Consider the following 22,465-nt stretch of genomic DNA (forward strand, 5'->3'; position numbering starts at 1 on the left):
ACACTGCGGTGGTGTAAGGAGGGCTTAGATGTGACGGCGGAGTGGAGAAAGTGCGCTAGTAGGTCGGACGTACAAGGAAGAAACCAGTGTCCGCTGGAGGAGGAGAGGCCAAGGAGGCATTTACCACCTGCTCCTGTTTACTGATGGTGGGAAAGAACCAGTTGTGTGCCCACAGGCTAGGGACCCTGCTCATTAAGTGTGAAATCAAAGTGTGACCGCACACAAAGGGGACAGAATCCAGAAAGCAGGTTGGAGGGACTGGCCAGGGCCACATTTTGGGTCCACTGCAGCTTCTGCTCCCCCTTCTTGCTGCCAGTGCTGGCTGCACTTTCAGCCCTGGTCGATGCTGGTGCCAACGGCGGTTCAAATTTGAGATTTGAATTCAGATCACTAGCCAGGTTTGGGAACCCTGCACTGCACCACACCGGCTGACTGGGGCCAGGCTCCTCTCCCTGTGAAAACGAGCGGGCATGCTTATTCATCCCTCAGGTTTTTTTTTTTTTTTTAAGATTTTATTTATTTATTTGACAGAGAGAAATCACAAGTAGATGGAGAGGCAGGCAGAGAGAGAGAGAGAGAGGGAAGCAGGCTCCCTGCTGAGCACAGAGCCCAATACGGGACTCGATTCCAGGACTCTGAGATCATGACCTGAGCCGAAGGCAGCGGCTTAACCCACTGAGCCACCCTGGCGCCCCCATCCCTCAGTTTTTAATGAGTTAGGGTACTAAGTCATCCCTCCAGAGCGGCTGTCCCTGGGACTTCTGCTGTAGGGAAGTCTTTTAGGTGTGGTGTCTCTTCCCCCACTACACTAGCAGGACAACCAGCTCTGCTACTTTTCCCCAGGCCACAGAATTTCTTTTGGCCCCGCTGTTTTGTTTTGATTTCCTGAGGTCTCAGCATCTCATAGACTTGGCCAACCGCTCTCAGCCCAAACTGTAATTTTCAAAATCAGCGCAATGGCAGAGGACCGTGGAACTGGGGACAAAGAGGAGGAAGGAGTCAGGTGGGACTCTAGGTTCTCCCTTCAGCCTCTGCTTCCAGTTCTTTCTCGGTAACCCCGCGGGCGGGTCCTCTGCTCCTTTCTCCCGCAGCCCTGCGGAGCGGGCGTGGCCAACAGAATCCCAACCACTGCCAATCCCAGCGGGGCCCTTCGGGTGGGCGGGGCAGAGGGGCGTGGCCTGAAAACTTCAGGGACCAGGCTGGACCAATCCCGAGCCAGTTGGTGAAGCCGACTCCATACCTGCACCCAGGTGCGCTCGCTCTGCGTCTCTCGGTCGCTCTGCTCACCGGATGGAGCGGGCCCAAGCAGGGTCCGGAGGAGCCCAACCTGGAGCCGAGGTCCCAATGGAGCCCTTGGAGAGCCAGGTCGCGGCGCCGGAGCAGCCGCAGGTCCCCGCAGAGGAGCGACAGCTCGAGAGTCCCGAGAGCAGCCCGAGTCTGGCCCGCGCCGCAAAGGAGGCGGCGGGCGCGGGCCAGGACCTCTCCGGCGGGAAGAAGCTGCCCGCGCCTCGCCCGGCGCTCCTGCGGCTCCCGCCCCCCAGCCTGGGCTACGGCGCTTTCCGCCGCCAGGTGTCCGCGGGCTCCGAGCCGCCGTCGCCCGGCCCCGCCTCAGCCGAGCAGCCCCGGGCCGGCGAGGCGCCAGGGGCCGAGCTGGTGCCGGGGGAGCCGCCGCAGGGCGCCTGGGCCCCGGTGGAGCTGCAGGTGGACGTGCGCGTGAAGTCCGTGGGCGTAGCGGGCGGCAGCCGCGCGCCCTCGCCGGCGCCGTCCCCGCGCTTCCTCACCGTGCCGGTGCCCGAGTCCCCGGCCTTCTCCCGCCACGCGTTCCCCGCGCACCCGCTGCTGCCGCGGACCCCCGCCCGGCCCGAGCGCGGCCTCGACGTCGAGGGCCGGGCGAGCCCCGCCGACGGGCGCTCGGAGAGCCCGGGCTCCCCCACGTGCCGCGGCCGCTGCCGGGAGCTGGGGCTGGAGAAGGAGGAGGCCGGCGCGCTGCTGCACCGCGCCGAGACCGGAGGCGACGAGAAGCTGCCCCCGGCCATACAGCTCGTAGGTAAGCCCGCGCGGCCGGCAGGGGGCGACGCCGCCTGAGCGCCCCCCACAGCCGCCCAGCGCCGGGGCCACTGCGGCCGCTGCCCCGGCCCCACCTGGCCTGTCCGGCCTGGGATCCGTAACATTTGGGGCTAGGTAACTGTACCGCGTTCTTCTGCGCCCAGAGAATAAAACCTCTATTTCCGCCACTACTCCGCCTCCCCAGCGCGAGAACTTCCACATTGCCCTCTTCGTGCGCGCCGCGTGGCTGAGAAGCAGAGGTGGGAGGGCTTCCCGGAGAGGGAGGTCTTCCAGGATCACCTGACGGCCCTGGCGGCTCGAGCGGGAACCGGGAACCGGGTCGGGTCCCCTTCTCTCTCCGCCTCTGTTGAGGAGCATCGGGCCCCGAACACTCCCCCATTCATCAGCTACTGCGGGGGGACTGGGGACCAGACTGCTGGAGGCGGTGTGTGGCGGAGAGGGGCCCGTCTTGGGGGCGGGGGGCTCGTCAGGGGACAAGAAGGAGCCTGGAGGGGCGCCTGGGCGGCTCAGTCAGTGATGCCCCTGACTCTGGATTTCAGCTCAGGTCGTGATCTCGGGGTGGTGAGACGGAGCCCTTCCCCAGCTCTGTGCTGGGCATAGAGCCTGCTTAGGATTCTTTCTCCCTCTCCCCTCCCTCTCCTCGCTCTCTTAAAAAAATAATAATAATGAAGGAGCATAAACAATCCTGGACCAGGAGGGAGTGGTTGGTGAGCTTGGGAGCATGGGAAAGCTTCCTGGAATAAGCGTTGAAAAGTGAGTAGGATTCAGGGGTGGCAAAGGCCCCTTCCAACTGGAAAGCTCAGGAGGCAGTGTGCCAAGAGTTTGGCCAGGTTAGAGGAAGGCCAGGCCAGCTAGACAGGCCCCAAAGCCTCAGGGGCTCTGCCATATCTTAGTATCCGGGAGAGTTCAGGGACACAAATCACTCGGGATTGGGATTTTGCAGTTTGGCGTGAGCACATTTTCTAAATAATGGTATATTGTCTTTCTTTCTTTCTTTTTTCCCTTAAAATGGGGTAGGGCAGAGGGAGAGGAAGAGGGAATTCCAAGCAGGCTTGAGGCACAGTGTGGAGCCCCACATGGGGCCCATCTGACAACCTTGAGATCATGACCGGAGCCAAAATCAAGGGTCGGCTGCTTAACCCACTGAGCCACCCAGGCTCCCCAAAGATGTATTTCCTATCGCTGCCCTAATAAATTGCCTCGAACTTAGTGGTTTGAAACAACACAAATTTATTATCTTACAGTTCTGTGGGTCGGAAGTCTGAGGGGCTAAAGCTGAGCTGTCAGCAGCCTTGTGTTCCTTCCTGGGGGCTCAAGGGGGGATTCTGTTTCCTTGCCTTTTGGAGCTAGAAGAGGCTGCATGCCTTAGTTCAGTCCCCTCAGAATATTCCAAGCCCGCAAGCAATGTTGGGCTGATTCCTTCTGCTGCCCTCTCTGACTTTCCTCTTCTTCTGCCTCCTTCTTGTTTATACAGACCCTTGTTGTTTACATTGGGCCTACCCAGAAAACCCGGGAAAATCTCTTCATCTTAAGGTCAGCTAATAAGCAGCCTTAATTCCAACCAAAACCTGAAATGCCCTTTGCCATGCAACCTAACTTACTCACAGGTTCCAGGGATTAAGTCATGCGCATCTTTGGGGCAAGGACAGACGATATTCTCTCCACCACAATGAGTTTACAGCTTTTTGTCGGAGTAATTAAAGAGTCTAGGACTAAAAAAAAGTACAAGTACAGGTCAGCCTGGGCTGGAGCCAGACGGGTCTGGGCAGGGAGGACTCTAGAGCTGAGAGAACAGAGGCCGGGGGAGGAGGTGTCTTTTTTGTTTTGTTTTGTTTTTTAAGATTTTATTCATTTACTTGACACAGAGAGAGAGAGATCACAAGTAGGCAGAGAGGCAGGCAGAGAGAGCGGAGGAAGCAGGCTCCCCACCGAGCAGAGAGCCCGATGCGGGGCTCGATCCCAGGACTCTGAGATCACGACCTGAGCCAAAGGCAGAGGCTCAACCCACTGAGCCACCCAGGCGCCCCAGGAGGTGTCTTTTGGAGAAGGTGGGGCGGCCTCGGAAGTCCAGAGGTAGTTCGAATTTTGGTGGGATGGGCAGGAAGAATGTACTCGGCGCTGGGGACCTGGAGGAAATGGGGCCCGGAAGGGTGATGCCCAGCACGGTCAGGCCGAGCTGGAGGGGCAGGGACATTTGTAACAGCTTTACCTGAAGCAGTGACATAAAAGGGACACTCATGGGCATGAGCCCTCTGAGTCAGTCCTATTCTGAGCTTTGTATTTGGAAGTTTTCTTTTTCCATTCTCTTCTTTTCTTTTCTGTTTGTTTTGTTTTGTTTTTTAAGATTCCCCCCCTCAAATTGAATAACCTTTAAGCCCCACAAAACCTGGTCCCAGCCCAGGCCACTGGATCTGACTAGGAGGAAGCAGACAGTGCATCAGCGGCGGGTAGGAACTGTGGCAGATTAAGAGGGACTCACAGTTGGAGAGTGAACAGAGGATGTGACATCACAGATGTCATTCCAGGATGGGGGAAGGGGAATTGGGTGGAATCTAGAGAGTGGAGCTGAGGGGAAGGTGCCAGAGAGAAAGGAGTGTGTGTTGTTATTGCCACGTGGGACTGGGTGTGTTTGCACACACGAGAGGATTCGGTTTAAGGGGGTCCAGAATTGGAAGTGGGGTGAAGACAGGTTTAGAGGGGCTTTAGCTTTATGTGTGTTTTCACTTTTTTTGTAAGGAGAATGTTTGGGGGTTACATGTGTAATTAGGAATTGCTTTGGAGGGGCACCTGGGTGGCTGAGTCAGTTAAGCGGCTGCCTTCAGCTCAGGTCATGATCCCAGAGTCCTGGGATCAAGCCCCGCGTGGGTCTCCCTGTTCAATGGGGAGTCTGCTTCTCCCTCTCCCTCTGCCTCTCCCCAACTCGTTCTGACTCGCTCTCTCTCTCTCCAATAAATAAAGTCTTTTAAAAAAAAGAAAGGAATTGCCTTGGAAAGGGGTAGGCGGGACTTCCTCTGTCTGGAAATTTGGGAGGACTCTGGCTCTGTCGGGAGCCATTCCCAAGGGCAGCCATGCAGCCCTGAGCAGAAGGTGGGTGGGTCTGTGTCACCTGCTCTATTTCTTTTACGCATTCTTTTCTGAAAGGCCAGAGCGCACAGTCACGGTTGTTGCATTGACCGAGAGGACTGGTAGATTTGTGTTCCTTTTCTTCTCCAGGCTTTTTAGTTCTGCTTTTATTGTAAGACTCTCAATTTATATGTGTCTTTGATTCCAAGCATATTCAAGTCATTTTTTTTTTTAATTTTTGGTAACAGCTTTATCAAGTTATAATTCATGTAACCGCACAGTCCACTCCAAGCGCGTGGTCTGGTGGTCTTCACATTCCCAGATGTGCACAGTCATCACACATCACACAGGTGGTTTTAGCATGTTTTCTAAAAAGAAACGCTGTATCTTTGAGCTGCCAACACCCCCAGCCTCTCCCAGGCCACCATTGAGCCACTTTCTGTCCCTGTGGGTTTGCCTATTCTGGACATTTCATAGATGGACTCATATGTGTCCTTCTGGGACAAGCTTCTTTCACTTGGCATAAAGTTCTCTTGTTCAGCCACAGCCCAGCCCCCACCAGCCCTGCCTTTTATGGCTGAATGCTCTGCTGTATGGATATGCCACATTTTGTTTATCCATTTATCAGTTGATGAAAATTTGGGTCAAACCCCTTTAAGAAGCAGATTATGTAATTAAAAATAAAAAAGCAAACTCCAAAAAGGTCACAGATGGAATGTGACTCTTTGTATATATCTGTGTAACACACTTCCCTTTTCAGTCTTTGAAGCAAGTGTTTTTTTCTAATGGAAATTGGAAATCAAGGACTTCAAAAGTGCTTTTAGAGTTGAGTTATGATTGAAAACATGTTTTATGAAAAACCTTGGAAATGTGTCCCAGCTTTCTCTGTGTACATGTTGTGTATATTCATATGGAGGTACATATGAATAGGCATATGGTTTGAAAAATGGAATCATTCTCTTCAAAATAATAAAATATTTGCTGGAGAATTAACCTCCGCTGTTCTGAGTTTTGGCAAAAATATGATGATTGAGTTCTTGGGACCCTTACGCTGGACATGTGGCATTCCCAGCCTTTGGCCCCGAGATGTGAGTGGGTCCTCCAGCCCCTGGCAGCAGGTGTCTGGGAAGTTTATTTCTTAAATTTTTTAAAAATATTTTATTTATTGGGACACCTGGGTGGCTCAGTCAGTTAAGCTGCTGCCTTCAGCTCAGGTCATGATCCCAGAGTTCTGGGATCAAGTCCCGCATCAGATTCCTTGTCCAGCAGGGAGTCTGCTTCTCTCTCTGCCTCTGCCTGCCACCCTGCCTGCTTGTGCTCTCTCTCTAACAAATAAATAAATAAAATCTTTTTTAAAAAAAATTTTTTTAATATTTTATTTGTTTGACAGAGAGGGAGCACAAGCCAGGAGGAGTGGCAGAGGGAGAGGGAGAAGCAGGATCCCTGCTGAGCAGGGAGCCCGACGTGGGGCTCGATTCCAAGACCCCCAGATCATGACCCGAGCTGAAGACAGACACCTAACCGACTGAGCCACCCAGACACCTGGGTGTTTAAATTGGGAAGTTTAAATTGAACTCGCATCTAAAGAGAGGCCTCTTTGCATTAATTGATTTCATACCTCTGTGTCCAGGCAGAGATCAAATTCAGGAGCGCTCAGTTACTTTAGATGTTTCCGGGTGGAAAGCTGCTTACAACCGCCAATGGCTGTGATTAACCATTTACTGTGTTTTCTTCTTCCCGTTTTCCCATCTGGTCTCCACGGTCACTCTGTCATCGGGGCAGCATCTGACAATCGCACAAGTTCTCTCTCCGAGCCTTTGCCACTGCCTTTCCTCCCTCCCTGCTCCATCTCCGGAGCTCCTCCCCTACCCCCCCCCCCCCCCCCCCCCCCCCCCCCCCCCCCCCCCCCCCCGCCCCCCCCCCCCCCCCCCCCCCCCCCCCCCCCCCCCGCAACCTCACTGCCCTTCTCGGGTGAGCTACGGGCAGCCTCACACCTGTCTCCTGCTCTCCTGCCTGCAAAGCACGCCCTGCACAATGTTTCACTGTGGCCTCCAGTGACCTCCAGTGACCTAGGGAGATAGAAGAGGCAGGTGATTTCACTGGCAAAATGAGAAAAGACCAAAAACACATTGGGGGGCCCTGTGGAGGCCAGACCTGAACCCAGGTCTGTCCAAGCTGCAACGGAACTCGCATCCCTCTCTTTGGAGGGGTAGATCCCGGTACCGTTAGCTCCATGAGTGCAAAGGCCTGGTCTGTGGGGTCTGTGCCCTGTGTCTCGTGCCCATTCAGTGCTCAGCACACGGTTGTCAGCCACTCATTTGTTCCCTTTCTTGAACAGACTCTTAGGTCTTCTCGTTATTTAAGAAGCAGAATATCTTCAAGCATTTTTCTCCCAAATAGGAAGTTCTGTCCTAAATTGAGTGGGTTTTTTTGTGGTGTCTTGGGCCAAGGGGTTGGGTGCTGGTATGTGAGTCAGTGTGGTTCCAAGTCGGGTGTGGCTTGGGTCGTCTCCTTCTAACCCGTCTCTCCCGCTTGTTTGCTCCTCCAGGGCTGCCTATGTACATGAAGTCCCTGCGCTGGGCGCTGGCGGTCATGGCCGTGTTCCTGGCCATGTCCGCAGTCGCCATCGTGGCTCTGGCGTCTAGAACAGGTGTGGTGCCTCCTCCCGGTCCCTCTCCTCCCCTGTCCACCCCTGGGGTGTCTCCTCCTTATGGCAGCTTTGTGAGAATTAGAAAATGACATCCCCACCGGGCTTGTTGAGCAAAGAGAGGGACAAAGAGCTCCTACCTCCCGCTGGACACAGCCTGTGCTCTAACAAGCAGGGGGTTGGCAAAACCCCACCTGTGGGAGTGGTCTGTGCCCTGCACAGACTCCACAGCCCGCCCGGAACCCTGCCCACCCTGCTTGCTCTCCCAGGGCTCACCCGTTCCACACTCCAGATTTGCCCTCTCACTCAAAACAGTGCCTAGGTTTTGATTATTTATTTATATATATTTTTAAAGATTTTCATCTATTTATGAGAGAGAGAGAGCGAGAGAGAGAGAGAGCACAAGCAGGGGAAGCAGCAGAGGGACAGGGGGAAGGGAGAGGACTCAGCAGGGAGCCTGATGGGGGCTCGATCCCAGGACCCTGAGATCAGGACCTGAGCCGAAGGCAGCTGCTTAACCGACTGAGCCCTAGATTTTGACTTTTTTCATGTGTGTACATTCAGTTCTTTATAGTGGTTTCTCTGCTTGCAGGGACCAGGTGCCGGCCATGTCCCCGGGGCTGGATGTGGTTGGAGGAGAACTGCTACTACCTCTCTGCCGAAGCTCAGGCTTGGGAGGCCAGCCAGGCCTTTTGCTCAGCTCACCAGGCTACCCTCCCGCTGCTGAGCCACACCCAGGTGAGACGGAGGCGGTGGGCAGTGGGAGGATGTGGGTATCGTCACAGACCACAGACTCCTGGCAAAGATCTAGTGCATCTCTGCATTACAGAGAAAATCACCAAGGCCTGGGGAGATAACGTGACATGCAAGAGGACCAGACCTCAGGGGTCCAAGGTCTTCAAATTACTCTTCCCTCCAAGAAGTAGAGGCGGAGCAGGGAAGATGGGGGCAGGGACGGTCCTGTCCATGCTGTGGCCAAGCAGTTAACAGGGAGCATTCCTTCTGCCGGTGCTTTCATAAGTATTTGTCAGGCACCTACACTGTGTTTGACACTGGGGACTAAGGACAAGCTGGAACACCCGGCCTCACCTTTACATGGCCAACAGAGCCATGAGTGCGGCAGGTGTTAATCAAGAAACCACAGAAATGTGTGTTTAATCTATATTGATCTGTCTTCGGGAGGGAAGGTGCACAGTGCTCAAGGTATACGTTGTTTTGGAGTCTTGTCTCTGTCCTTGGTATGCTTTTAACACTTTCCTAGGTGGGATCCCTGGTTCCTAGATCTCAAGACTTTTTCTTGGTTTATAGCCTTTTCTTGGTGGAGCACATACACAGTAAATTTCCTGGAAAAAAGTGTGTGCCTGGTAAATTTCTTGAGACCTGTCATGTCTGAAGATGCTTTTATTCTAACCTCACTTGATTGATAGCTTGGCTGGGTATAGAATTTTAGGGTGGAAACAGTTTTCCCTTAGCATTGTGCTGGTTTTGCTTCATTATCTTCCAGTGTTCAGTGTTACCATTTAATAAGTCTGATCTCTGATCCTTTGTGTGTAACTCCCCCCAACTCCAAATTTCAGGGCTTTCATCTTTCTTCTCCCTCTGTCCTGAAATTGAACAATCCTATCCCTTTGTTGGTGTTTTTCTTCATTTTTATTTCTTCCTTATTTTTAATTTTGAGAACTCAAAATTAAATTTGAAGAAGGATATTCTTCAAATATCCTTTTTTATGGTGTCCTATTTGTTTCAAGGATGCAATATCTTCTTTTTCTCATTATAAAGATTTATTTATTTATTTGAGAGAGAGAATGCACATGCACACAGAGGGAGAGGGAGAACCAGACTGCTGAGCAGGGAGCCCGCCGGACGACATGGAACTCAGTCCCAGGACCCTGGGATCATGACCTGAGCTGAAGGCAGGCACTTAACCCACTGAGCCACCCAGGCGCCTCTCTCTTATCTCATTATAGATAATAGATATAGCTAACTTTGTTTTGGAATTTGTTCTGCTCCCTGTGCTATATCTGTTTTTTTTTTTTCTGTAAGTACTTTTTATTCTTTTTTTTTTTTTTTTTTAAAGATTTTATTTATTTATTTGAGAGAGAGAGAGAGAGCACGAGAAGGGGAAGGGTCAGAGGGAGAAGCAGATTCTCCACTGAGCCGGGAGCCCAACATGGGACTCGATCCCGGGACTCCAAGATCATGACCCGAGCCGAAGGCAATCGCTTAGCCAACTGAGCCACCCAGGTGTCCCAGTACTTTTTATTCTATGTACTGAGTTGTGGGGGATTTTTGTCTTTTCATGTCAGAAAATGTCCTGAAATGTCTGATAACCCCTAGCTGTTATAATCCAGAGTGAGGCACTAGAGAACAGGCTAGAAGCTCTGTGGGGGGGTGGAGGGGAGGGGCTGCACTGGGCTTTAGCAGGGGCAGGCTTTGCAATGGGGACATCACACTGGGCCTCAACTATTCTTTTTCTTTTTCTTTTTTTTTTAAGTGAGTGCTAAGATGTCAGCATTCCAGGGGCAGTGGGGAAAGAGAGCCAAGGTTTCACTTGGAGGAATGCAGCACTTAATCCCTCTCCTTTTTTAGTCTAACTTCCTCCAACCCTCAGCCAGACTTGGTGCTCTGGGTCCCTGGTCCCCTGTGGTTTCTCTCTCAGTTCTCCTGGTGACCTGCCGTATGGGAGGGGTGAGTGGATTTTGTGGGAAGAGGTAGGAGAGGGGCCTTCGCTGCTGCTTTTATAGACTTGTCACCAGACTTTTCCAGGCCCCTTTCTTGTATCTTGGCCTCTAGAAGGACCTGTCGCCTCTAATATTTGAGCATCTGGGGACTTCTCAATTCAGACTGGCATCTTTCTCAGCTTCCTCTCACTTGACCTTTTCCTTGAAAAAAAAACGCAGCACTTTCTTGGGGCTGCTCAGCCCGTCACGGCTGTCCAGATGCCCAAGTGCTCTGGAAATTTCTCATTGCTATCATCTCCCGTGCTGGTATCTTATTTTCCCATTCTGTTATCATTTCAAGAAATTCCTTTCTACTCCTGTTTTCTTAAAAGTTCTAAACATGAATGAGTTTAATTTCATTGGATGGATTTTTGTGTGTCTGTTGAGATGATATCTTTTTGTTTCCTTCCCGAATTTCTTTTTTGTGTGAATTACATTGTTGTTGTTGTTTTTAAATATTCTAGGGCTCTTGTGATGGTTTACTTAGCCAGGATTTTTTCTTCCCCCAGGACTTCTGGATTTGACTTGTTAATATGTTACTTAGGACTTCTCATACATGACATTTGGTTTTCTTGGACTGTTCTGCCCAGTCCTGACCTGAAAGCTACTCTGCACCATACAACAGGGAAGAGGGTCCCTGCCTTTTTCTCTCTCTCTGAGAGAGTTCCTGGAGGTGGATAGAACACTGAGTGGGGAAATACAGTGAGTTATTTGATCATCAGGAATAACACTCTGTTTCAAAAAAACATGGGGAAATGAAAAAGATACAGTGTAGATTGAAAAACACCAAATCTGGGATCTCAGTATGATAAAAAGATACACGCAAAGAAAAAACACAGGAAGGAAATATGTATACTCGTTATTCTAATTGTGGTTACCCCTGGAGGCAAGATTTATGACTGGTCTTTTCTTCTTCTTCCTTAAAGTTTTAATTATTCTTTTTCTAACTTTCTAAATGTTCTGCAAATAATATGTGCTGTGTATAATTTGGAGGAAATGCCAGAGGGACAGTAGCCTATGAAGAAGATCAGTTTATAAAGGTTTTGCCAGAGGCCTGGGGCAGGCCTGGAGTTCTTATACTTGTCAAATAAGAACCGGCTGCGTTGAGGAACCTTCCCAGGCCCCTCCCTGTTGGCGTGCGCAAAATGAAAGCCAGTGGGAACGGGAGCAGAGGTGGGTCCCTGGACAGTGGTGGCGCTGGGGGAGGGCCCAGCCTGGCAGGGACCCACCGAGCCCAGCAAGCATCCTCGGAAAGCCTGCCTCTGCCCTCCAGCCCCTGAGGACACGGGTTCAGTTCAAAATGACCTCAGCCCTCTGGTCCGTGGCAGGTGCACCCTCCAGGGGGCAGATGGGCTTACCCCAACCAAACTGCAAGCTTGAGATAAAGAAGTCTTTCAAAACTAAGCTTTCAGGATCAATTATTTGGGACATACGTGTCTGAGTAAGTTCCTTACTAAAGAGGATTGGGTCCCAGGCAGTTAAATTCTGGAATACGATGACCGGAATTCTGGAATCCTTCCGCGCTCTGGACGAGGGCCAGACGCTCCAGGAGGCACTGGGGCAGGGCGAGGCAGGCAGGGGCAGTGGGCAAAGGCCAGGCTCCAGGAGCTGGGACACACACCCGGGGACATTTTGGTGGTACCAGTGGTTCGCCCAGCCCTTGGAGAAGCAGGTCTCATCCTCCTGCAGAGCTGGGTTTGCTCCAGATTAGCGAAAAGGGAGAAAGTTGAGGTGCTGTCGGTGCCCTTGGTCTCACACAGCTGTGTCTCCTGGGGTGCAGGGAGCTCCAGGTGCGCACATGACTGTCAGCCTCATGCACCCACTGCAGGAAGGTGAAAAGAGACAGGAAGAAATACCCATCCTAGGATTAAGCCAATTAACTAATTGATCATTTGCATATGAAAGCGGAAATGTACACAGGCGGAAAGCAGAGTGGGGCTGGTAGGGTTGGGGGGTGGGTGTTGAAGGTACAGGGAGTTTCCCTCGAGGAAGGTAGTTCCGGGGGCGGACGGCCCTGATGGTCATATAACAGCGTGGACAACCGCGATGCCACCAACCTGGACACTTAAAAATGGTGAAAGTGCTTAATTCCATGATATGTATTTTACCACAACTTTAGAAAAAAAAGAAATGTTTGAGGACAGAGCAGATAATTTACCTCCACTTGAAGATGCCAGATATGGGATTTCAAGTACATTCTGCTCGGGATCCTATTCCCATGGGCCCCGACATCCGTGGCCAAGTTGGAGAAGCGCCCTCTGGAGGCCGTGGAGGCCCCGGGATGCCGGCGGCATCATTATGGGAGCATTGATTTGAACTCAAGTGATTCTTGAATTTCTGGAATTTCCATCTGTGGATGATGCTTTTCCCATACCGTCGTTTTTGCTAGCTGTGAGAACAAGTGCACGGCGTCAGCACTACGCGGAAGGAAGGGTGGAAAGGAGTGAGTGTTCAGGGACGGGCCGTGCCTCCTGTTCGGAGAGGCCCAGAGGTGGAAATCAGGGCAAGCCAGGTGGCCTGGGGCCAGAACTGAGGACAGGGGCTTCTTGGCAACTTGTTGGGGGCTGCGTTTGCACACCCTCCGGCCCAGACCGCAGAGTTCTCCTGTAGTGAGTGTGTATGCTATGCCCTTGGCTTTATACAGATCCTCTCGGGTCTCCTTCCCAACGTGCCCCGACTTCAGAGGCCTGTATGGAAGCTCAGAAAGGTGTCCTTGCCTAAGGTCCCCCAGGACCAGAATTTGAATAGGAGGTGTCCCCGTGCTGGGAGAAGCCCTGTGCCCCGGTGTTCCTTCCCCGTTCCCAGGAGGAGGGTGCCGGCCAGCAGGAGCCCCCCTCTGCTGTAGCCATTGCCCAGAGCTACTCTGCCCACTGACTCGGCTCCCAGCCGCCTCCGGGTTCCCTGTCCTCCCCTGCACAGCCCTGTGCCTGGCCCTGCTGGCGGGCCTCGGCCTGCAGTCCAGCCCGACGTGTGGCCGTGGGTGTGCCTTCCCCGTCCTCGCCAGATTCTGGGAAAGCGACACGCTGTGCACCAAACTCCGGAGTCCGGTTAGGGCAGCTCACTTTACATGGGGTCTGCACACGTCCCTTCAGGGGACAGGCATTACTTTCGTGCTTACTTTCTAAGAACCAGGGTTAAATAGCGAGGTTTGGGATTTCTCAACTTAAACAAGTTTTCTTGTGAAGAGCTGGTCAAACCCTAAACTCACATAGGACAGTCTCCTAATTTTCGCTCATGAATAGAGGCTTCTGGATGTTGTGAGCAAAGTGTACTTCCCGGTGCGGTCTGCTTTTCTTCACTCAGTGTGATTTCATAGTTACATTTTCTACGTACTTGGCATCCTGAACAGCATTGTAACTTTCCATCATGTTGATATCCCATAACGGGCCCAGTTATTTCCTGATTGCCGAGCATTTGGGTGGTTTCCATTTTTCCTTTCTAAATCGCACTGTGTTATCTTTGAGTAAGTTCATTTTCTCCCCTTTATGTTCTTGGATTTATTCTCCAAAGTGGAATCACTCGTGGGAGTGGAAAGAAGGGTGTGACCTTGTGTGCAAAGTGGCAGCAAAGTAAGTTCTGAAACCGCGCCAGCCTCGCGGCCTCGTGCCGGGACGTACAACATTAAAACATCTTTTTCCAAGTTAAACATTTTTAAATGCCATTTTTTCCTTTAATGTGTGACATCAAGGACTAATATTGAAGAGGAAGATCATCTCTAACAGCTCTCGGACATCCTTGGGGTTTTTATCGTTCCCCTTGTGCATCTGCATTCTTGTGTGAACACATTTTGTCGTGACTGTAATCGTGCCACCTTCGTGCCACCTTTACCCACCATAACCCTTCATGTCCCTTAACTTGCTTCTTATGGCTCCATGGTCTTTGTTCTCATCTTTTTAAAAAATATTCTTAATAACGTGCTGAGCTGATACAATGTCACTGATCAGTGCCCTGCCGGCCCTCTGCTCTGTCCCCTCCATACCCAGCCCACACTGCTTGGTGGGGACTGGCCTTATCATGCTCTCTCTCCTTGAGGCTGAGCGGGGATCCCCCCATTTCCCGTCCCCAGTGTCTGGCAACCGGCAAGCATCCAATACAGCTTTCCAGTTCCTGGTGTTTGGGGACAGCTGGGTGAGCTGGGAACTTGCCCGAGGTCCGGCGGGGATGAGGGGCCACAGAAGCCCCAGGTGACTCTTACTAGTGTCCGAAGAAGGGTGACCCGCTGCTTTTCTCCTTCAGGACTTCCTGAGCAGATACCCAGTCCCCAAGTACTCCTGGGTAGGAGCCCGGCGAGGCCCCCAGGGCTGGCAGTGGATCGACGGGGCCCCACTGTCGCCCCAGCTGTGAGTGACCATGGGCTGGGATGGGTGGCCCCTCTGTCTCCAGTACGACCAGAATGACATCACAGCACATGCCACAGAGGGGCTGGGGCCTTCCTCTCTGCTGACACCCCCCACCCCAATCTGGAGCCTCCACGTGTTCCCAGATTCGGCCCCCTGTTCCGCCCCCACCCTCCTGGCCCGTCTGGCTTGGAGCCTTAGTTTCACTTGTCCCAGTCACCCCATCCCTTGCTCGGGCCCCCAGAGCACTTACCCAGGCAGGATCGTTGCCCTGTTCTGTAGACGAGGGGGCTGCACAGAGAGATCTGGGTGGTTCTAGTGTGCTATGGCGCATCCTCACGGCTCCCATCTGAGGCCCCTTCCCGGACCCCCCGACCTCGTGCAGGGATGAAGCGTTACCCACGCCAGCGTTGGCAGCAGGCACACAGGCCAGCAGGGGCCGTCACTCTGAGCTCTGTCCCCTCTTCTCACCTTCCCCAGACTCCCAGAGGAAGAGGAGGACCAGCCAGATCTCAAGTGCGGGGGCCTGGAGGGAGGCAAGCTGGTGGCTTTGGACTGTGCCTCTCCAAGACCGTGGGTCTGCGCCAAGGGGACCAAGTGACTTGGCTTCCACCCATCCTGAGACTTGGGGGCCTGCAGCCACCGCAGGGGAAGCCAGGTTGCCGGCTGGGGTAGCCTCTTCCCTGGACCCAGACTTCCAGGTCTCCCTGCTCTGTGCTCAACAGGGGCCCTTTCTGAGCCATAAGGGACTGGACTTCCGGCTCAGGCGGGTCACGTCCAAGGGAAAGGAGGCTTTCTGCGAGCGTCCAGCTTCTGGAGCAGATTTGTTCGATTACCTCGGGATGCTGTGTGGTTTTGTTTTTGGTTTTGTTTTTTCGCTTTTTTGAGCCTAGGTTTCTCCCTCATTAAAATGCCCATTTCCCATCCTCTCCCTCACCTGCTAAATTCCATCTGCACACCCCCCGCCCCCAAGTCTTGGAGGACCGGGAGGCCTTAGCGATCCCAGGTGCTGCCGGGCAGTTCTCCCCTGAGCGCAGGGACCGAGGCTGGAATGTGGCAGCTGGGTGCACGGCCGACACCGCTGACCAACAGTGCTGGAAGATGGCAAGTGAGAAGTGGTTGTCCCCGGAGGAAAGAGGAGGGTGTCCTTCCCGGCCCCGAGCTGGCAGAGGGTAAGGTTCACAGTGTGTGGCACTGGCGGGGCCTCTGAGCAGCTGATGCCCAAGGCTGGGAAGATGCAGAGCACGCCCCCCGGCGCCCACCCCCACCCCTGGCCCCGGGCAGGAAAACCCGGGAGCTGCAAAGCACAGGGTCCAGAGGAAGGAAATCAGAATTGTGGGGAGGTCGAGGCAGCTCTTCCCCTGACAGGTGTGGGGACACCAGCCCAAAGATATCTGTGTTGGGGTTCAGTGAGGGGCCTTCAGGCGAGAAGGAGTGGCCGGGGGGGCCGGAGGACTGGTTTAGTCTGTGCAGGCTGTCCAGATCTCTCTCCCAGTGACCGGGGACGGTACCTGCATGTTCCCTTGGTGCCAAGCACTCGACGTGACTGTCCTGGGCCCACTGACCTCCCTTGTCAGGGGCAGGCCATGCGTTCAGCTTCCTCTTGAACAGAAACCTTTATTGATCCGTTCACACCAGTCTCTGGTACAGAACGCACGGACTGGCTGGCGGAGAGGGGTGGGGTCCTACACTGGACAAGCAATAAAAATCTTAGAAACGCTCTGGTGTTCCTCCTGGCTTTCTCACTCCCGCTACCATTTAACCCCAGAGCTTGGTAACATGTTCCACTCACACCTCACAGTCCCGCTCAGCAAGGTCCTGAGCCTGGCTCGTTAGGTGTGTCCGACACTGGCAGCCGTCTGGCTGCTCCTAGCTCAAGGCCAGGAACCACAGGTGGGGGACACCTGGGGTACAGATGGCCAGGGTGTGGTGGGTGGTGCCAAAGCCTGGAAGTCCTAAAGTTTTTAGGCTCCACCTGGTGAGGAATTGGAACAAGAGCGATCTTTTGACCTAGGTCCTAAGAAGCTACTAGTTCCTGTCCAAAGTAGGCAGACCAAGAAACAGCAGTGTAACCATATTATTTAGAAATATGGAGAGGCACCTCCAGTAGGTAAATGACTGACTCTTGGTTTTGGCTCAAGTCAGGATCTCAGGGTCAGGAGATTGTGTTCCACCTCGGGCCCCGCACTCATTGTGGAGGTTCTCTCCCTCTTCCTCTGCCTCTCCCCACCCAATAAATAAAAACCTTTTTTTAAAATATTTTATTTATTTATTTGTCAGAGAGAGAGAGCGAGAGCAAGTGCACAAGCAGGCAGAGTGGCAGGCAGAGGCAGAGGGAGAAGCAGGCTCCCCGCCGAGCAAGGAGCCGGATAAGGGGCTCCATCCCAGGATGTCGGGATCATGACTCGAGCCAAAGGCAACCGCTCAACCAACTGAGCCACCCAGGTGACTCAATAAATAAAAATCTTAAAAGAAAGAAAAAAGAAAAGAAAAGAAAAAGAAATACGGAAACAGTACTAGAAGAAATGGCAAAAATAATTTAAAGTGATTGCCTTAAAACTAACTGATAGTGCCTGGAGTCAGAATAGGAGTTATGTGGGGAAATATAAACTGAGAAGGGTCCCCAGGGAACATTCTCGGGTGCTGGAAGTGGTCTGGATCTGGACAGGGTCAGGTGGACACAGACATAAATGTTCATCAAGCTGTATACTTAAGATTAAGAAACTCCAGTGTTTACAAGGAGCAGGAATAAGATTACAGAGGGACCAATCTTTGTGGTTTAAATATGTGTACTTTAGTATTACTAAAGCTGTTTTCATTGGTTGGTTTTCTTGTTTGTTTTAAGAGCCCGTATTTATATACTACTATGATGAAAAGAAGATTTAGACTTTTTTAAAAAGTCCACAAGATCTTGATGCACAGCCCAGCTTGAGAATTGCTGGCTCCAGAAGTGAGTCCTGGGGCCACCATTCTTTGCAGCCTGCCATTACCTCATTTGCTGAGGGGCCTTCTCACAGGTTCCAGCCAGGCGTTCAGAGTGCATCTTTCTCTTTGTACAAAACTGAAGCTGGGGAAATGACACAGCAGTCTGGACGGCATGGAATTCCTCCTGAGGAGTTTCTCTAGTCTCTCTTCCCACCAGGTGCCACCAGCTGCTAGTGTGTCAAATCCACACATCATCGTGTCACTGGCGGCACTGGCTGGGGTCCATTCAGATGGTCATCCAGTGGTGGAAGAGCCACCAGTGTCAGGTGTATTTGACTCCTCATCCGCCCCATCAAGAGATTCTGCTTCAGTGGATCAGATTTTTACCATTTACCATTTTTAATGCTGATGCATATAGTCCAGACGCTACATTTTGAGAAACCCTGTCTAAAAGAGCCCATGGTGGGGCAGGGAGGTGGGGGGGGTGGATCTGTAAACCTATTTTAAATCAACTTATTGGGGCGCCTGGGTGGCTCAGTGGGTTAAGCCTCTGCCTTCGACTCAGGTCATGATCTCAAGGTTCTGGGATCAAGCCCCACATCGGGCTCTCTGTTCAGCAGGAAGCCTGCTTCCCCCTCTCTCTGCCTGCCTCTCTGCCTCCTTGTGATCTCTGTCAAATAAATTAAATCTTAAAAAAAAAAAAAAAACTTATTGAGGGGCACCAGGATGACTCAGTGGGTTAAAGCCTCTGCCTTTGGCTGAGGTCATGATCTTGCGGTCCTGGGATCGAGCCCCACGTTGGGCTCTCTGCTCAGCAGGGAGCCTGCTTCCTCCTCTCTCTCTCTCTGCCTGCCTCTCTGCCTACTTGTGATCTCTGTTTCTCAAATAAATAAAAATATTTTTAAAAAGTTAAAAATAAATCAACTTATTGAGATAGAGTTGTCCAAAAGAAAATCTACCGATCTTGGGGGTACCTTCCAACAAATGTAGCTGCCTGTGTCACCACCGCCAAACAAGATATGGAATAGGTCCCACAGGCCCCAGAAAGTTCCCTTGTGTCCCTCTGCAGCCAATCCTCCCTGACCTCCAGTCCCAGGTGAATATGTGGCCTGTCTCTACAGGTATGCTGAAGTTGTTCTAGGATTTCGTAGAAAAAAAGAGGCGTGTAGTATGTATTTTTGGTTTCAGAGACTTGCTTGCGTTGCCGTAGGGGTCCGTAGCTGCTTGCTCTGCATGTATAGAGCCCAGTTTCTCTCTGCTCTGGTTGGTGATATCACAGTCATCTCCAGGTTTGGGCTGTTAGGAATACAGCTGCTATGAACGTTCACATACAGGTCTTTGGAGGTAGGTTTTCCTTTCTCTAGGGACCTAAGAGGATTACTGGGTTGTGTGGTAAGGTTATGTTTGTAAGAAACTGCTGAATTGTTTTCCAAAGTAGCTGTACCATTTTATAATCCCGGCACAGTGTGAGCTGAGCTCCCGCCCTTCCTTCCACACCTTCATCAGCCCCGAGGTTGCCAGTCTCCTTCGGTGTGGCCATTCACGCCGGTGTGTAGTGCTGGCTCCGTGTGGTTTCTGTTCGCGTTTGTTTTTATCCAGTGTCATCGACACACACGTCCCATTAGTTTCAGCACATGGCAGTGATACCACAAGTCTATAATTATATTGGCCTTTGCTGGATGCCTGACATTGAGCTTCTTTTCATTTGCTTGTTGGCCATTTCTCTGTTTTCTTTTTGTGATTCTCCTATTGATGATGAGAGACCATATTTTTTAAAACCCTGCCTGAAGGACAGAGCATTTTTAAAGTGATGATTTAAATGGAAAACCTAAAGATATCCCTCAACTTTGTGAAAATTTTCAAAATGGAGTATTGAAAAAAGGATGAAGTCCTGTATGCCTTCTACCCAGATCTAACGAAATAACGTTTTGCCGTATTTACTCTTTGTGTGTGTGTGTGTGTGTGTGTGTGTGTGTGTGTGTGTGTGTATAAATTGGCTAAACCATTTGAAAATAAGTTGTAGACTTCAACACTTCATCCCTATGTGCTTCGGCACGCATCTCCTAAAAATAGGTGTGTTTTTCTGTGAAATTGTAATTCCACCATTATTACACTTAATGAAACTACTGTTAAATTCACATTCAGTCCATGTTCCAATAGTCCTGCTTGTTTCACTAATGTATTTTAAACAAAGATCCAGCCAGGGTCTTAGCACTGTTACTGATCCCTTTAATCTCTTTAAACCTGGAACTTGTTTTCTGAAACACTGACTTTTTGAATAGACAAGGCCAGTTGTCTTGTAGAGTGACAGATATTCTGGATTTCTCTCGTTTTCTGTAAGCTGCAGGAGTTAGGCTTAGATTCACTATAAACATTTTCGACAGGAATAGGTTGTGACACTGGGTTCTTCTTAATTTATCACTCGATAGATTTTTAACACTGATTTCAAGCAATTTGTACCAAAATTTTCTCAAAAAATTCAGGGGACCAAATTTCTATATCCCAGTTTGGCTTGTCATTGGTTAGTCTCAGCTTTGGAGGCAGTATCAAAGTAAAATAAGACTATGACACTATGAAAAGGGTTTCAGAAATGACACAGTCCTATACCTAGGGCTGTGTATTACTTCACCTTCGATTGCTTGGGCCTTTTCTGCTCCCTCTTGGGATGTTGGTTCGTCCTCTCTTCCCTCTCCCAGCCCAGGACATACCTGTCATGTTAGGCCAAGAGGAGCCTCAGGCTCACCAACAGAAACGTGTCAACTTTGTTGCGGCTTTTTTTTTTTTTTTTTTTTTTTTTAAATACACTCCACACCTGCATGGAGCCTGACACAGGGCTTGAAACTCACAAGAGATCAAGATCCGAGCTGAGAGCAAGAGTCTCCCGCCTAACCTACTGAGCCACCCAGGTGCCTCCCACTGTGACTTCAACTAGTCACTTAGCATGGCTGAGCTTCCTACCCTGTAAAATGGCTGTAGTGATACGATAAAGTGATGTATGAATCCACTGAAATCATGTTGGTTAAAGAGGCACTTCATTCATTCCACGTTTATGGCACACCGGCTGTGTCTCTGCAGCGGGCTCATGGGAGGACACAGAAAACAAGGTCTGTTTTCTACCCCAGCATTTGATCCGGCTGCCAACTCCACAGTGTATGTTCAAGCAAAGGAGTCAGTCCCAGACCCCTGGCCAGTGTTGGGTTCCAGAGCCCAGCCAGTCAAGGACGTCCTGGCTCTGCTCACTTTAGATCCCAGGTGGAAACACAACCCAGGCTGTGTAACAGAAACGGGAGAAAAAGATGCCTTGCTTTTTGAGGTCCAGAATAGAATGGTTTCCCTTCATCTGGGTATGGAGCTGTCACTTGGAACTCAGTCACAGGAGCCAACAAGAGACCCCTGTTTAAGCCCATTTGAGTCAGATGTTATGTTACGGATGGTCTGTAGTCTCCAGCTACAGGACAGCACTGACTGGGGACCTCGAGAGCCACTCTTCCAAAACCCTATTGGAGGAGACTCTGGTGCTGCTGCCAGCCTTTGGCTTCTCCTGTGTGGCCTCGTCCTGCTGGTTCCTTGATGGAGAGCCCCGTTCCACGAGGCTGGGTGCCTCACTCTCAGCCCTGCTATGCTGGCCAGGAGTTTGGTCTGATCTCCTTATGGACTTGTAGATCCAGAACATCTGACATCCTTTACGCTGGTGCCAGCACCCCACAAGGCCCTTCTTACCTGAGGTCCCTGCACCCTGCTGCTGGTGGGCCTTGCCTGGTTGGTGCCCCACCCACCCCCCGCATCGCCTCTGCCATGAAAACCCAGTTCTCTTGGCACGCTCCCTCTCGTGCTCCTTTACTTGGATTTTTAATGCTAAAAATCCTATAAAGAATTCTAATTGTTAAAACTGTCACCAACATGTCTAAAAACTTACCATCATTAAAATGGGCCATTGCTTAAAACTGTCTCTTTTAGGGGTGCCTGGGTGGCTCAGTAGGTTAAGCCTCTGCCTTCAGGTCAGGTCATGATCTCCGGGTCCTGGGATGGAGCCCCGCATCGGGCTCTCTGCTCAGCGGGAAGCCTGCTTCCCCCCTCCCCCAGCTCCTCAACCCGTCCTGCTGCTCCGCCTACTTGTGATCTCCGTCAAATAAATAAAATCTTTTTTAAAAAAACCCTCATTTTGGGGTGCCTGGGTGGCTCAGTGGCTTAAAGCCTCTGCCTTCAGCTCAGGTCATGATCTCAGGGTCCTGGGATCGAGCCCCACATCGGGCTCTCTGCTCAGCAGGGAGCCTGCTTCCTCCTCTCTCTGCCTGCCTCTCTGCCTACTTGTGATCTCTGTATGTCAAATAAATAAATAAAATCTTAAAAAAAAAAAACCTCATTTTTACAAGGTACCACACAGACTGAGAAATTACCTCATGTGTCACCCGGAAGGACAAACTAGCAGTGACTGATGGAAGCGTTGAAATGGCGGCACACACTTGGCTCAGGCCCAGTGGGGTAATGCTGGAAGCTGTTATTAAACAGTTTATAAAAGTAGATGCTTAATAACAAATAGCCTGGAGGACAAGTGGAGATGGAGAGGAGAAGGGAGTTGAGGGAAATTGGAAGGCGAGGTGAACCATGAGAGACTATGGACTCTGAAAAACAATCTGAGGGTTTTGAAGGGACGGGGGTGGGGGGGTGGGAGGTTGGGTGAGTCTGGTGGTGGGTATTATGGAGGG

General features: G+C 51.5%; 1 protein-coding gene across 2 annotated transcripts in view; it reads left to right on the forward strand.

The window, feature by feature from the left end:
• Positions 1-1,205: 1,205 nt before the first annotated feature.
• Positions 1,206-22,465, forward strand: part of KLRG2 (killer cell lectin like receptor G2) — a 35,718-nt gene continuing 14,458 nt past the window's right edge. Inside the window, exons 1-5 of one of the 2 annotated variants that reach the window (XM_059396306.1) lie at positions 1,207-2,047; positions 7,679-7,780; positions 8,370-8,515; positions 14,734-14,837; positions 15,315-18,636. In XM_059396306.1, coding sequence (XP_059252289.1) covers positions 1,291-2,047; positions 7,679-7,780; positions 8,370-8,515; positions 14,734-14,837; positions 15,315-15,435 — 1,230 coding nt within the window. In that variant the 5' untranslated portion in view covers positions 1,207-1,290 and the 3' untranslated portion in view covers positions 15,436-18,636. Of the gene's footprint in view, positions 2,048-7,678; positions 7,781-8,369; positions 8,516-14,733; positions 14,838-15,314; positions 18,637-22,465 lie in introns of those variants that run through there. The other variant, XM_059396307.1, reaches the window with a different exon arrangement.

This window comes from Mustela nigripes, chromosome 4, assembly GCF_022355385.1.
Source record: "Mustela nigripes isolate SB6536 chromosome 4, MUSNIG.SB6536, whole genome shotgun sequence".
In the NCBI taxonomy this organism is placed as follows: domain Eukaryota; kingdom Metazoa; phylum Chordata; class Mammalia; order Carnivora; family Mustelidae; genus Mustela; species Mustela nigripes.